This window comes from Anabrus simplex, chromosome 1 (genome assembly GCF_040414725.1).
Source record: "Anabrus simplex isolate iqAnaSimp1 chromosome 1, ASM4041472v1, whole genome shotgun sequence".
NCBI classification, from domain to species: Eukaryota; Metazoa; Arthropoda; class Insecta; order Orthoptera; family Tettigoniidae; genus Anabrus; species Anabrus simplex.
Window position 1 is genome coordinate 107,053,953 of NC_090265.1, and position 16,652 is coordinate 107,070,604.

Below are 16,652 nucleotides of genomic sequence, written 5' to 3' on the forward strand. Positions count from 1 at the left end.
CTACATCCTGTGCTCCAGTCATTGACCAGGTCAGGGAATGAATGAATTAATGAATCATATATAGGCTATTAGTACGATGGGGTCGCCACTCCCAAAGTGATTTATTAATGACTGATAAATGTAATGAAATGAGAATGGAGAGTGTTGCTGGAATGAAATATGACAGGGAAAACTGGAGTACCCGGAGAAAAACCTGTCCTGCCACCGCTTTGTCCAGCACAAATCTCACATAGAGTGACCGGGATTTGAACCACGGTTTCCAGCGGCGAGAGACCGATGCGCTGCCGTCTGAGCCACGGAGGCTCCCACTTGTATTATAACGTCTTATTTTAAAAAGTAATTGTTTTGTGGTGTTATGTTTGATTGCTTTGATGTTTTTTGTGTGGGTTTTTTTTTTTTTTTTTTCTTCAAAATTTCAACTGGTTTCTCCAGTGTAAAATTGAGGTCATTGGCTGCATTTGACTTTGTGAGCATAAGGTTAATTTTATATACTATATTTGGAAATAAATTGAACTATGAAGAAGATGAAAATGAAAAGTTGCAAAGCATCCAGTGAGGATGAGTTGGCTACAGAGATCTTAAAAGTGGCTGGACCAGTAGGCTTACATTGGATATATAGATAATTTCGAGTGATATGGGATAAAAAAAAGAACCAGAAGATTGGAGAAAGGGTCTGATAATCCCAGTATTCAAAAAGGGTGATAAGAAAGAATTTAGCAACTATATGGGAATCACCCTTATTTCATATGTAGCAAATATCTTTTGATAGGATATTAGAGGGAAGATTTAGGATGAAAGTAGAAAAGGAAATGGAGAAAGAGCAGTGTGGATGTAGAAGAGGTAGATCAACTTTTGATCAAATTTTTGCATTAAGGAACAATATGGAGAAAAGATGGCAGTGATCAGTCCTCTTGGATATGGAAATAGAATCCACAAGGGGAATGTCTCCTTAACTTCTGCATAGGAATCAACCTAATACTCAAGAACATGGGGTTCAAAAAGCAACTGAGCCATAAGATCACAAGGTACAGCTAGAATGGAGGGCAGAAATCTCTTAGTGACTATGTCTTTGCAGAGAAAGAGGCTGCAACATTTGTTAGAGATGTGAAAGTGCTGCCAGGAGAAAGTTTAATGATGTTATTGGCTTTAAGTCACACTAAGTACTTTTTCACTTTTCGGAGATGCTGGGGTGCCAGAAAATTTAGTCCTGCAGGAGTTCTTTTGCGTGCCAGTAAATCTACAGACACAAGGCTGACGTATTTGAGCACCTTTAAATACCACCAGACTGAGCCAGAATCAAACTTGCCAAGTTCGAACCAGAAGGCCAGCGCCTCAACCGTCTGAGCCATTCAGCCCAACAGGAGAAAGTTTAGGTAGTGACCACAGATTGCTAGTAACCACGTTAGGGAATGTGTAAAAATTATAAATACCAGGTATAAACCCAAGATAAAAGTTTGGGAAATTAAAGAACCAGCTAAGAGGTCGGAATACCAGATGAAAATTAGAGACAATCCACCCAAATGTGAAGTGGGAATAGCTTAAGAAGAATGGCTTGGATGTAAGAAAATCGTGGTGGACAGTGCAGTCAATATTGTTGACAAAACAAGTAGCAGAATCAGTTGTACCGAGACCTGAAGCTTAAAGTGAAAACAGTCATTTCTAATGAGAAATAGAAAACCCGGATTGCATTTGCACATAAATTAGAAGACAGCAAGAATAACAAGAAACTATTATATCAACTGGTGAGAAACAAGGAAAACAACTATGAAGGAATAAAGGCTCTGGAGAAAGAAGAAATGATCCAGCAGGAATGACAAAGAAATGAGAGATGGGGCAGTATTTTGAAAATAATGGTGAAAATTTAAATGTCAAACAACAGAAGATCATGTTGAAAGAAAATATTCAGAAGGTGGAGCCTCCTATAACATGGATGATGGTGAAAAATGCCCTAAATAACATGAGTAAAGGCAAGGCAGCAGGCATAGATGAGGTAAGTGCTGACATGATCAAGGCTGCTGAAATGCAAGGATTGCAGTGGTTGTTTAACACATTGACAACGGGCGCTGAACGGAGGCTGCAACCCCATGCAGACCGGATGGTTCAAGCCTCCAATAAAGAAATTACACTGCTGCACTCAAAACACTGTAACTCGAAATGTATTCAAAATATCGACCTCAAACTTGGAATATGTACTCATTGGGTTTCTTCGTAGTCTGTACGTTGTGATAATTTCAAGTTAATACTGTTTGAGGCTCCATTCAAGTCTTTCTAAGCAGTGTAGCATGAATGCTGTATTTGTACCATTTGTATAATCATTGCTTTCAAGTATGCAAGGATTTCTCTTTACGGTTACTCTCCATTTAGCGTTAGCCATTAATCATTAGAAATATCTAATTTACTGTCACTCGGTACCTATTATAACCGGTCTGTACGTAATTAATCACAATTATTGGTAGCCGTCCACAACCGAATACGCTGTGCCATGTTGACATCAACACGGATACTCCAGGGAATAGCTGTAAATATCCAACATTATTTTGTTAAATACATGAAGGTTTATAGGAGGAAAGATGCAGCAATAATTTATATTCCAAGGCTACACCATTTGGAACTCATAATCTCGCCCACAATTTCATGAATAGTCAAGAAAATACAAGGTGCATAAAAGCGAGAATTCTCGTAGTCCATTACCTACTGTCGGCTATCACCTACTGTCAGCTGGAAACTACGAGAATTCTCAGTGCTCATAACCCACCCCCTGTGGGTGGGGGCAGTAGAATAATATACACGGCATCCCCCGCCTGCCAAAAGAGGCGACTAAATGGGTCCCCAGTGGCCCTGAATTATAGAGCTTGGGTTGGCGACCACGGGGCCATTAGCTGAGTCCTGGCATTGCTTACACTTACTTGTGCCAGGTTCCTGACTTTCATCTATCCTGTCTTGCCTCTCTTGGTAACGGTATTAGAGCCATAACGGACCATTTATATTGGTATTAGAGCACTTGAGGCCTAGGGAGTCTTTCATTTGCATACCCTTCGTGGCCCTTGTCTTCCTTTGGCCAATACCTTCATTTTTCGAAGTATTGGATCCCTTCTATTGTTTCTCTCTGATTAGTGTTATGTAGAGGATGGTTGCCAAGTTTTACTTCCTCTTAAAACCACCACCACCACCACCACCACCACCACCACCACCACCACCACCACCACCACCACCACCACCACCACCACCACCACCACCACCACCACCACCACCACCACCACCACCACCACCACCACCACCACCACCACCACCACCACCACCACCACCACCACCACCACCACCACCACCACCACCACCACCACCACCACCACCACCACCACCACCACCACCACCACCACCACCACCACCACCACCACCACCACCACCACCACCACCACCACCACCACCACCACCACCACCACCACCACCACCACCACCACCACCACCACCACCACCACCACCACCACCACCACCACCACCACCACCACCACCACCACCACCACCACCACCACCACCACCACCACCACCACCACCACCACCACCACCACCACCACCACCACCACCACCACCACCACCACCACCACCACCACCACCACCACCACCACCACCACCACCACCACCACCACCACCACCACCACCACCACCACCACCACCACCACCACCACCACCACCACCACCACCACCACCACCACCACCACCACCACCACCACCACCACCACCACCACCACCACCACCACCACCACCACCACCACCACCACCACCACCACCACCACCACCACCACCACCACCACCACCACCACCACCACCACCACCACCACCACCACCACCACCACCACCACCACCACCACCACCACCACCACCACCACCACCACCACCACCACCACCACCACCACCACCACCACCACCACCACCACCACCACCACCACCACCACCACCACCACCACCACCACCACCACCACCACCACCACCACCACCACCACCACCACCACCACCACCACCACCACCACCACCACCACCACCACCACCACCACCACCACCACCACCACCACCACCACCACCACCACCACCACCACCACCACCGTTAATGACTCTACATATAAGTGTTGAAATAATTTGCCATCAAATAGGGCATGTTGCCATGGGTGCGCCATTTGTACAATGATTCTCGGCATGTAAGAATACCCGTGCATATACAAAGTTTCCGTGGCTACAGCGATTGTACATTAACAAAATACATCAACACTAAAATCTACGATCTCCCTACTCTATGATATGATTGAAAGTAGTTAAAATTATAGACAACAGATAGCACAACAAGCTACAGACGATACCCGTGCGTAAAAACGGAGATTTCCAGGGCCCGTCGTCAACCGCTGGCCGCAGTAGTATGGAGATCTCTGGGGCCGGTCGTCAGTGTGTTAGAGTCCTAAACACCATTTGGAAAGAAAAACTATCTAGAGACTGGTCTAAAAGGATCATCATCCCTCCCTGGTAACCCACTCACTCTTTTATCTGATGGACTCAAAATAATGGAGCGAATCTTAGAACAGAGATTAAGAACCATCATTGAACCATGGCTTGAAGAGGAGCAGTATGGTTTTAGAAGGAAGAGTGCAACAACAGACCTAATATTTTCTCTATGGATGATCATGGACAAGAACTGGAGAGAAGGGAAAGATGTCATTTTTATTTTCCTAAATATTGAGAAAGCTTACGAAAGTGTACAGAGACAAAAAATCAGGGAATACCTTGGGGAATAAATCTATACCATGTGCTTTAATTAATAAAATCAAAATGCTGTATGAACATTGCCAGAACTGAGTCCAAGTAGAGGATGAATATTTGGAGTGGTTTGAGACTAGGCAGGGTGTACAACAAGGCAACACACTATTGCCACTTTTATTCATCATTGTAATGTATGAAATAGTGAAAAGAGTTAAGAGACTGAACAACAACTCTGAGTTTACCAACGATATGGTGATATGAGGTGATAGTGAGGCTGAAGTACAACAGAAGCTGAATGACTCGAATGCTATATTCAAGCAATTTAGTCTCAAGATAAGCAAGTCCAAAACGCCGGTATTTCCTGTCAGGCAACAGAACATTCCTACTAACATCACTCTAGATGGATCAAAGTTGGAACAAGTACATCAGTTGCATTATCTTGGCAGTGTAGTAACAACAGATAGCCAACCATCTGCAGAAATCAGTAGTAGAGTACAGAATGGAGCACAGTTTTATCATTTTATGAGAAAACTTCCTTGGGATAAGCAAGTTCCATTAAGACCAGAATTAATACTCCGCTGGAGCTTCTTTGTACCAGTTACCACATACAGTCTACAAACCTGCATCCAAACCAACAGAAATATCAGCAAACAACCAGCAATGGAAACCAAATTCTTATGACTGATTCAGAAAACAAAGACTGTCAAAATAAGAAATGATGAGATGTGCTACTGTGTCTAAGTGAAAATAACCCTTAGTGACATCTGTGTCGAAATCAGGCTTAAATGGTTTGGTCATCTCGAAAAAATAGATCCACAAAGAACAGCTAGAGGGTTGTTTGAGAAGGAACTCGGAGGCAAAAGATCGGTAAGTTGGCCAAGGAAGAGATAAATTGATCGGATTAGAAATGATCCAGCTGGACGAGGTCTAGATTTGCAGCAGGTTATGGAAGAAATCTACATGGTCAAAGTAAATGGAGAGCGCTTGTTCACTGCATCCAGGAACGTGGAGCTGGTTCAAGATGATATAGGCAGGCGATATAACTGACTTGACTATCCAGTTCGAGACAAATGAAGACCAACCTGAGGAAGTTGACCTTGAAAAGTGAATCTGTGAAACCTCAGTACCATACTTCAGAATCAGAAATTAATACAATCTTGAGTCTATAAACATCACTAGTCTCATGGTTAGAGCTCAAGGGACCATTCCTTGGCTACTTGTGGTCTTGAAAAGATTGCACTAGGTACTGACTTTCTCCATCCTCAAGTGACGGCCGCATTAAAGGGGTCGATAGCTACCTTCAGAAATCACACCTATGGGCTTTTGACAGCCACCTTGAAGCTACTGTGCTTTTATTTAACTTTCATGAAGTAATATATATTGGTTATGGTATTCTTTGTCCTTCTGGCAGCCTACAAAGTTTGTAGAAAAATGTTTAAATAAAAAATAATCTCAAGAGAAATCATGTTGTTATCTCATGATTCTAAAAGATTCTGCTCAGTAGTATTTATTTATTTATTTATTTATTTATTTATTTATTTATTTATTTATTTATTTATTTATTTATTTATTTGGTACAGGTTTAAAGTACTCTACTTTGCACTGATTATATAACAATATAACTATTAACAGTAAAAAAAGAGGGGCTTAGTTTTAACAAGTACTGTAGAAATTAAAATATAAAAAAGAAACACAAGAAAAGCAAATAAGTGTAATCTTGTCCATGTCACTAGTAACATTCTGGCCAGTTTGTCACAGAGAATCTAGAGCTTAGTCCTTTAGTATACATTTCTGTTTGGTTTTGAAGAAATGATAGATACCAAGCGAGTTGTCACACGGTTTGGATCACATAGCTGTCAGCTTGCATTCGGGAAAGTGGGTTTGAACCCCATTGTTGGCAACACTGAAGATGGTTTTTCATGGTTTCCCATTTTTACACGAGGCGCTAGGCTGTACCTTAATCATTTCTTCCTTCCCACTCCTAGCCCTTTCCTGTCCCATCGTCATGGTAAGACCTATCAGTTGATATAGATGTTGATTCCTGTAGGGAACCTGAAATATTTGTTTCTAATGAGTAAATTTATAATACCAGTATAATTGGTCCGCTATTGAAGTTTATAAATTTTCCAGCCAATTCATTCCTGGTTGCCAGCGTTTCGCCCCAGTGTGCTAATTGGGCTCATCAGTCAGTAAATAGCACACCCACCAAGACACATGGCTAGTGCATACCGTGGATTTTTTAATTTATATATATATATATAAGAGGCCCCCGTAGCCCGCTCCCCCGCCATGACCATCGAATCAATCTACATTTCCTCCGACATGCTATTAATTTCTAAGAAGAAAAGAGATAGCTGGGTAGAGTGGGAAGTGATACAAAGGAGTATCTGTCTGTTTCCATGTCAGACACGCTACCAGGCGAGATTGTGTTAGGTAAATGGTGTTGAAGTATGGTATTGAAGGGTCAGGGAAAATCCACATAGGCAGAAAGAAGAAAGAGCCTACATGTAAAACCTGACATCTTTGGGATAGCACATGCAAGGATGTGGGCTGGAAAAAGACCAGAGATTGTGTTTTAAGTTTCCTATCTTACATTCTCAGTTCAATACGGACAAAAAATGAAATTCCTAGATTTTTTTAAAAAAGCGGAGCCATGCGTCGAGTACCACTAGGGCCTGTCGCACGGCTCCACCTCCTTGGGGTACCTCGTATCCAGTCTCCGATCCCGGAGAATGAGACCAAGCCCGCCGAGACGGGGGCCTCCTGGAAGGGGGTGGGTCATGGCGCCGGGCCTCTTTCCTCTCTGCCCGCGCCATGGCCCGGTAGACAGGGCAACTGCGATAGGAGGCCGGGTGGCCCCCCGAGCAGTTGGTGCACACTGGCGCCTCCCTAAGTGCTGCGCAGGCCGTGTAGTGGTGATCACCACCACAGCGGTTGCACCTCACCTCGAGCCCACAGCTGACCTGACGGTGGCCCCACCTCAGACAGCGGAAACACTGCAAGAGCTGCTGAGGGGGACGTTTCAATCTCACCTGACTGCCGCTACCCGGTGAGGCCCTCTCCTGGTTGGCTCCTCGATCGGCTGCTGTCCTGGGAGCAGTCCTGGGTTGCGGCTGGGCAGCCCTCTCCTGATGGGCCAGCGTCGCCTTCTGCTTCCTGGTCCGGCGTCGTCTTCTTCTACTTCCCGGGGGTTGCTTCTCGGCTGGGGAAGAGGCCTCGTCCTGGTGGCCCTCCTCCCGGCCTGGTGACCCCGGGGTAGCTGGTGGCTCTGTTGCGTCGCCATGTTCTTCTTTCTCCTGGCTGGCGGCGGCGGTCGATGCTAGCACTCGACTGCGTTCCCGGTCCTGGGGGGCGCACATCAAGGTCTGCAGCTCAACAGACGTGCTGACAGGCAGCGCCTGGACAGCGGCCTAAACGCCAGGGGGCGTCCCTCTCCACTGCTGTGCTGCTCTCCACCATCACGGGCGCTTTCCTGTTTTGCGCCTGGGTAAGAGGCCCTTCCTGGTAGGCCTGTGTCTGCGACCACTTCGCCTTGGTAGATGGTCAACGATCCTAGTTGGCGGCCTTGTTGGTCTGCGTGTACTTTGTAGAGTACAGCTTTCCAACTGGGGTTGCGCCGTCGTGGCGCTCAGGAGCGCCGCCGTCGTCCTCGGTCTCCAGCTCCGTCTGCGTGGCTGCTTCCTGGTAGTCTGAGACGTCCGGGTGATCCGTGAGTCCTGGTAGCCGGGTGACCTGGAAGTGCTGGGTCATCATCTTCTCGTAGTGTCGGAGGCGGCTTGCGTCCTTGGTGTAGATCACGACTGCCCAGCCGGTGATCACCGCGCCGATGAGGTGGTCGATTGGATCCTCTCCGTTGAGCTCCACAATCGCTGATAGGAGATCTCCCGGTACACGTCCTTCCCCCACCGGTTGTACACCAGCAGCGACGGGAGCCTGGAGTCAGGAGCGGGCGCCAAGCTCAGCCTAGCTTGAAGTTCTCGGTAGGCTTCCCTGCAGTCGAAGTTGGCCGGTCTCATATTGATGGTTATCGTCACCATCCTGGTCCTCCTGAAAGAGTAGAAAAGAAAGAGCAAGCACTAAAAAGTGCTACAGCTCAGACAATGCTCCTTCGAAGATGTTCTAATAAGTACAAGTGCCTGGCTGATACTTGAAAAGTACAGAGCGCCTGGCAAGGAGAGAGAAAGCGCAGCGAGAGGCACGTACGTCCTTTCACTACGACTGTTAGCTCGTCCTTTGGTCCATACCATGGAGGCCACTGCGTGCTACTTGTAGCCACCGGCAGTGCCAATGCACTATGAGAGACTTTGTCTCGTTTTCAAAAATTGATGCCTGCTTGGCCATCAGATGATATAGTAAGCTGGAAAATTTATAATGTTCAATAGTGGACCTATTATATTGGTATTATAAAGACCTATCAGGTCGGTGTGATGTCAATAAAGAACAGATAGGGAATGAAGATGTGAGTTTCATACATAGCATTTGCTGTTGTGGGTAGGGGGTAGAATATGGAGCATTGCTGGTGTGTTAGGCGTAACTATAAGATTTTAGGATTTCTTTTACCTGCTTTTTATTTCTTGTGAACCGTACATTGTTTGTAATGAAAATTACTTGTAATGAGGAAAATAAACTGTAAATTTCTTTGTGTGTTCTTCCAGGGATGTGCTTCTTGGAAATGGTATTTTCCGTACCATTATGCTCCATTTGCATCTGATTTTGTGAATATTGGTGTTCTAAGTACAGAGTTTGAGAAAGGAACCAAACCAGTAAGTATTTTCTTGAATCTCTTTTTAAAGAAATAACTCGAAACTTGGATGACTCCATAATGTATCAGAATGTTAGTGATATATAGTAACACTGTCTCAGAGGCCAGCAATTTAGCTCTTAGTTAACGTTAGGTTAGTGTTGAAGGCATAATTTTCAGAGGTGTCTTATTAAAGTAATAATTTGAATTCTGTTTTCAGTTGATCACCACATGATAAAGTTATACATTTATTATGACAGTTATTAAGTTTAAAGAGAGTAAACACAAGCATTAAATAGAATTTTAAAAGAGATGATTGCTTAGATACTTGCAAGGAACTAAAATGAAAGATATAAATGATTGCAAGAGATAAAATAAAATAAAACATATGTGGAAGAGAAAATACATATACAGTTAAACCTTGTTAGTACATTTTTGCAGGGGACGATGAAAAATATTGTGTTAAGTGGGAAAACGTACTATCCAATATCCCATTAAAAACTATCCAGCAGGGAGATAGTGTACCAATATACACATTAGTACATTTTACATTGTGTGTGTAGTGTTTCAGGAGATAAAGGAGAGCACTAAAAAGTGTAAAAAAGGTGAGAGAACAAATATCAATAATTCTCTACTGGAGCCTGTTAAAGTAGCAAGAAACTATTAAAAGATGTGAAAAACATGGAAGAACAGATATGACAATCTTTTGCCCTTGGGCTCATAGAAATAGCTATAGTACGTACATATTATAGCTGATCACTTTCACCTAAAACAATTGTATAATGAATTGTTATTTGAAGCCTTAGATTTCTGACCAGTGGGTAATTAAACAGTGTTTTGTGGTCACTTTGTTCGAGCATGAATTTCTGGCGAGGTTGTACTCACCATATGCGATTAAGCGCCTTCGACCGCCATCTTGAACGTGAAACTTTGGCAGTACTCGGCATTGATTCGGACAGACTCGCCAGTGAATAATAAAAACATGCCAACTTTCAAACTGGCAGTTTGTATTTGTGTATGAATGGTACACCGCTTTGCCATTGCCTGCATCTTTAAATAACTTTTTAATGGGATAGGCCTACAGTATAACGAAGCCTTATTACTTAATGGCACCCGCAGATGACCTAAACCAAATTAAAATAATAAGTGAGTTAAATGCACCTTTTCAATACAAATTAATAGGTACCTGAAAAATTAGCATCTATTTGTTTGAAAATTATCATCTATTTTTTTCCAAAATTAGCATCTATTTTTCAAAATTAGCATCTATTTACAAAATTAAAATAATCGCATTATATTATTTATTTTAATTTTAATTATTGTCCTTGGTTCACACACAATACAAATTCATTGCTCAAACAAAAGCATTGTCAGTACTTCGGTATTGCATTTTTTTTTCAAATTGCACCGTCTGTGTCTGAACTGCAGTGAATGCAAGCATGACATCACATTTTGCACTTTCTTTCATCTGGGTTTGAATTGCATGTTACAGAGAACAGTAACCAGACCAGATATCATTTTGTGAGAGATCTGTTTCTCCAAACAATTTCTCAAGCTCATCTAATTTATCAGTGTTATTCAAAATTATATTTTTTGGATACAAAGCTTGAGAAATTGACACAAAATGCTTATGGTTGGGGTCTTTAGCTTTCAATGTGGCTAGCTTGCATTGTGAAGAATGAGCAGCTTTGATAAATGTGTCTCTACATGCAGCCTGATGTAGAGGAGTGAGCTTAATCAAAGCATCATTAGTTGCCGCAGAAAAATTCCCCTCACAAATTCAGGTAAAACTGGCATCAAGGTTATGCAGTTTGGGGTAAAGGAGATGAGAGGTAGGATACAGAGACCCTTCAAGTTCAGTAAGGAGGTCAACCAATCCAGCTGCATGATCTGTGACAAAAACCATGTGTGAGTGAAGCCTATTCACTTCTTGGTCACTCAGATCAGTCAGGTACTTAATACCACAGTTGTCGATGTCTTTCATGTCAGACATCTTGAAAAATGTAACATCAGTAAAGTAAGCACTCAAACAGAAGACAGCCTGAAACCAGCTATTCCGTCGGGTTATGACAGGTGCAGGAAAAAGCTTTGCTTCCTTTGAAGCACCATACTTTGATGTTAAGAATTGTAAATAATTATATTTTCGCTTTCTTGTGTTAAAAAGTGCAGACTTTACCATCGCAACGACGTGATTTAAATCTGTCATCACTGTGACCCAACTATTGCCAACCATGCTGATCTTATGTGCCCAGCACTGTAAATGCATTAAATGATCCCCTATGACCACACTTAATGTTTCATAACACCGGGTCATATACGGGGCACTGTCACTAACAAACACTTTAACTGCATCATATGGTACACTGTAACTGTGCAGAGCTTCTAAAACAGCACGAGAGCACTTTGTAGCATTTCCTGCATCAAGATAGTTCCCAGAAACAATATGCAGCTCTCTTTTCGATCCGGCTGGGACTTGGAATATGATGATTAAAACACCACGGCCCATTCTATATGTAGTTTCATCACAGAGTATGTTGATGTTCTTCCCCACTAGAGCCTCTGCTGTTCTTTTCTGGTGGTCAGATGCAACTTCTAGAAAGGAAGAAAGACCTCAAATTATAACAAAATAATTTAAAATTAATGGATCAATTGGGTAGGGGTAAGATAGTTCGATATGGAAATCGCACTCAAATTCGGTATCCTTCAGTTTTGTGCGTGGTTTCGATGTCGTAATGCCTAAACCGTACCCAATCAATGAAATGAAATCGAAACTTACCCGGTAAATATACCTCACGTAGAGTTCTCACACGTGGCAGCTATTCATTTGAAAACTCTTTGCGTTCCAGCTTTTCCAGAGGTATATTTGCTTTGGCAAATACTTCAACTGTGTGTTTCGAGAAGTTATCTCTGGAAGTTTTTCGTCTTTTACAACTATCTAACTGTGTAAGCACAGAAGATTGCTTTCTTTGAGACGTACTAGCAGCAGGGATTGAACTTTCGTTATCACGTCACTTACCCACGTGTTTTTCAGATTTAACATGTTTCACAATGCTATCCTTTTTTTCCCACCCCACTCGGCAATTACAATACTTGCAAATCACTGTCACTGAATCTGTGGCATATAAACCATATTTTGCATATTGCTGAGCCCTTTCGTGGGCAGTTTTTATCGTGCGCCCCATAACCTAAACAATGCTCGATTTTCTACTCGTCTTGTCTTGATAATTTAATGGGCTTCACGTGATAGCGGTGTACCCAGTCACGGACCCTATAATGAACATCAAAGTATGGAGGAGGCAAAAACGCAAGAGATAAAGTTAAAAACGAGGCTATGAATTCTACGACTAATCTACAACACACAAGAGTAACACAAGGTACAAAGCTTCATGCCAGAGCGACCTATTTCGGCGACTTGCTGCCATATGAACATGGCCGGGTCAACATAAAAGGTAGAGACAAAGAGACAGAAATTAAAGGAAAGTGTTGGTGTCAGAAAGGAAATTCGATAGAGCTACCACCATAGCGGGCGTGGGATTGAGTATCCAACATGACAATTGAGTGGGTAACGCGAATTGTTACCTAAAGAGCGGCTATAACCATTTTATTGTACTAACTTCGAGCAATGGACATTGAAACAAGATATGCTTAATTGTTCCAACCGAAGTACAACATTTACAGAGGTTTGACTCAACCCTTTCTACTCTTCACTAGTTTCAGTTTTGAACAACAAGAAAACAATGCTGCGTCTATCTCATTATTTCCGTGACACTCGGTTTACATTTCGATAATAATCGATACATACCTTATTCCCCTTGCTATTCCCATTGTAAATATCGATTAATGTCAGCAAACAGCAATCGATCAGCTACTTTTCTTCATCGATTGGAACAGTCAAAAGATATATGCATGGTATTTTGAGTATTTCGGACGATTTTGCCCAAATATGTTGTTTTCGCCAGTAAAATAGCACAATTTTGCAGAATTCGCACCAAAATCTCATATTCATACCAATTTCGCATTTTGGGTCACAATTTGCATTTTGTCACACTTCTATTTATGCGTAAAAATTATTTCATTACACATTAGAATTACCGTAGGCTTTGATTCAGTACAAGATTTAAAAATTTGCATTTATCGCAAATGCGATTTTTTCAGGTCCCTACAAATTAAATAGTGGTTATTAAATAAACATTTAATGGGACTAGTTTCGTCCTTTTTAACACGTTGAGTGCCGAGCCGATTGTAGCACACTATTCCACTGGTGCCAGGCATGTTTTTGAATTGCATTCCGCTGGTGCCAAAGCAATTGTACATGTTGTAGTCTGTTTATATAATCTTGGGATGTATTTATATGATGTACTAAGTAAATTTTATCTCACCATACCATGGTCATGTGTGACGCCATATGGTGTCACATCAATTTTTTAGGAAAGATAAAATATAGCGTGACGCCATATGGCGTCACAGAATTTTTTGTCAAGGAATGTGCAATACGAATTTCAAATACGGGATATTTATTTGCTAATTCAAATTAACGCAATATTTATGAAAACCTAGTAAAATGCAAAACAAGTACTTATATTACATTACATATTGTTGTGAACAGTTTTCTGATAACTCTAAACAATGAAAATATGCGTCTCGGCACGCCCGAGTTCTTGTTACTCGTAATTTTTCAAACCTTATTGGCATCGTTGTTCTAACATCGTCCTTTGTACACTTGTTTCATGTGCTATTTTCATATTTACGTTTTGCACATCTGATCGGGAAGTTAAAGGGAGCGCGCTAACTATACGCTACTTGCCTGCTAGCGCAGCTCGACGCAGCCCGGTTGGTTCACGTCCGCTGCTTCGCTCCTCACTACCTCTCCGCCACACCCCGATACTCCCGCGGCACTTCTAATTTTATGACTATTTATTTGTTCAATTTTGGCGTTTAAACTTGCGCTGGGTACATGCAGTTTTCACCTTAGCATTCTACTGCCTCCCACGAATATTCCTACCAAATTTCAACCGAATCCGAGTGTAACACATGTATGTGTTCCCTCGTAAGATTTCGTTGGCTGAATGGTCAGCGTACTGGCCTTCGGTTCAGAGGGTCCCCGGGTTCGATTCCCGGCCGGGTCGGGGATTTTAACCTTAATTGGTTAATTCCTACGGCACGGGGGCTGGGTGTATGTGTTGTCTTCATCATCATTTCATCCTCATCACGACGCGCAGGTCACCTACGGGTGTCAAATAGAAAGACCTGCAACTGGCGAGCCGAACCCGTCCTGGGATATCCCGGCACTAAAAGCCATACGCCATTTCATTTCATTTTTTATATTTTTGCACAACTATATAAACTGAGTGATAATACGTACGTAAACGAGGAATAAACAATGCCTGGCGCACTTTCACCTGTGACAATGACCACTGGCCAGTCAGTGGCTTCGGAAGAATACTCTGGCGCCACATGGTGGGATAGAGTAAAAATACGTAGGTGGAATAGACCCTGAAGTTCGCCCTTTCACGTAGTACCAATTTTACGCGCATAGATGTCACAGCTGATTATCTATGGTGCATCGCCTGAAACTCAACTGTGCCGCCATATGGCGTCACGCCAACTCTAATTTCAAGAACGGTGTCACGCCATCTCAAATTTGAAGACCACCGTGACGCCATATGGCGGCACGTGGCACTCAACGTGTTAAAGGTCATCTTCAGCCATATTGCATGTAGAACAACGTATTTGAAACACAGTGGTTTTCAAGATGTTCTTAAAACATAGAAGTTTGACACTATGAAAAAATTGTTTTTTGAATTTCCTTAAAACACTTTATTCACTAAGCTGTGGGAATATATGAGAAGGAGAAGTGTTTTAGTATTCTTAGTAGTATTCAGGAACGTAGATACAAGTCGAAGTTCACAATCTTGATGAGGTATGGAATTGGGCATATATACATAATGTTATTGTAGAAGAAGAATTCTTTTGATGTTCTTCGTATGACTGCGAAGTGTAGATACACTTTACACTTTAAATCATTTATAAAGTTGATGAGATGTAGAATTGAGCATATATGCAAAATAATGTCCTAATTAAAATATGAGTTGAACAAATATGTTATAGCAGTGGAAAGGAAATTCTATATAGCTGTGTATAAAGAAAACAATGTAAGAAATATTGAAGGTATCCATGGAGATTAATGACTTTAAAAAATGAAAGTGAAAAGGCACATGAATTAAGTTAAAAGATTGTTATTCTTTGTATTCAAATGGTGGAGTGATATCTCATCCAATCCTGATATAAAAGAAAGGAAAAATAAGTTAGGAAAATGTAGGAAATATTAACAAAATTTAAGGAATGTAAAATATTAAATGAAAAGAATGAAAGAAAGAATTGAAGAGAAATAAGTCAAATTGTGGCTCATCTTACGTAAGCAAGTGTTCATTTTTTAAAGTCATTAATCTCCATGGATACCTTCAATATTTCTTACATTGTTTTCTTTATACACAGCTATATAGACTTTCCTTTCCACTGCAATAATATATTTGTTCAACTCATATTTTAATTAGGACATTACTTTGCATATATGCTCAATTCTACATCTCATCAAGATTATAAATGATTTAAAGTACACTTCGCAGTGATGCGAAGAACATCAAAAGACGTCTTCTTCTACAACAACATTATGCATATATGCCCAATTCCATACCTCATCAAGATAGTGAATTTCGACTTGTATCTACGTTCCTGAATTCTACGAAGAATACTAAAAGACTTCTTCTTCTCATATATTCCCACAGCTAAGTGAACAAAAGTGTCTTAAGGAAATTCTAAAAACAGTTTTTTCATAGTGTCAAACTTCTATGTTTTAAGGCCATCTTCAAAACAAATGTGTTTCAAATACGTTGTTCTACACGCGATATGGCTGAAGATAACCTTTAAATAGGTTGAAACTTGTTCCATTAAATGTTTATTTAATAAACACTATTTAATTTGTATTGAAAAGGTGGATTTAACTCACTTATTATTTTAATTTGGTTTAATCAAAGTTCAATGAAAATGAAAACCTACAACCTGTTTTCCAGTCATTGACCGGGTCAGGGATGTAGTGAATGAAACATATATAGGCTGTTATTACAGTGGGGTCGCCACTCCCAAGGTGATTTATTAATGAGTGACATCA

The 16,652-nt window shown here is 41.8% G+C and overlaps 1 protein-coding gene across 1 annotated transcript in view; it reads left to right on the forward strand.

Moving 5' to 3' along the window:
• Rat1 (5'-3' exoribonuclease 2 Rat1) overlaps positions 1-16,652 on the forward strand; it is a 184,425-nt gene that overhangs the window by 102,790 nt on the left and 64,983 nt on the right. Inside the window, exon 11 of the mRNA XM_068224996.1 lies at positions 9,399-9,506. Within this exon, the coding sequence (XP_068081097.1) occupies positions 9,399-9,506 (108 nt within the window). The remainder of the gene's footprint in view (positions 1-9,398; positions 9,507-16,652) is intronic.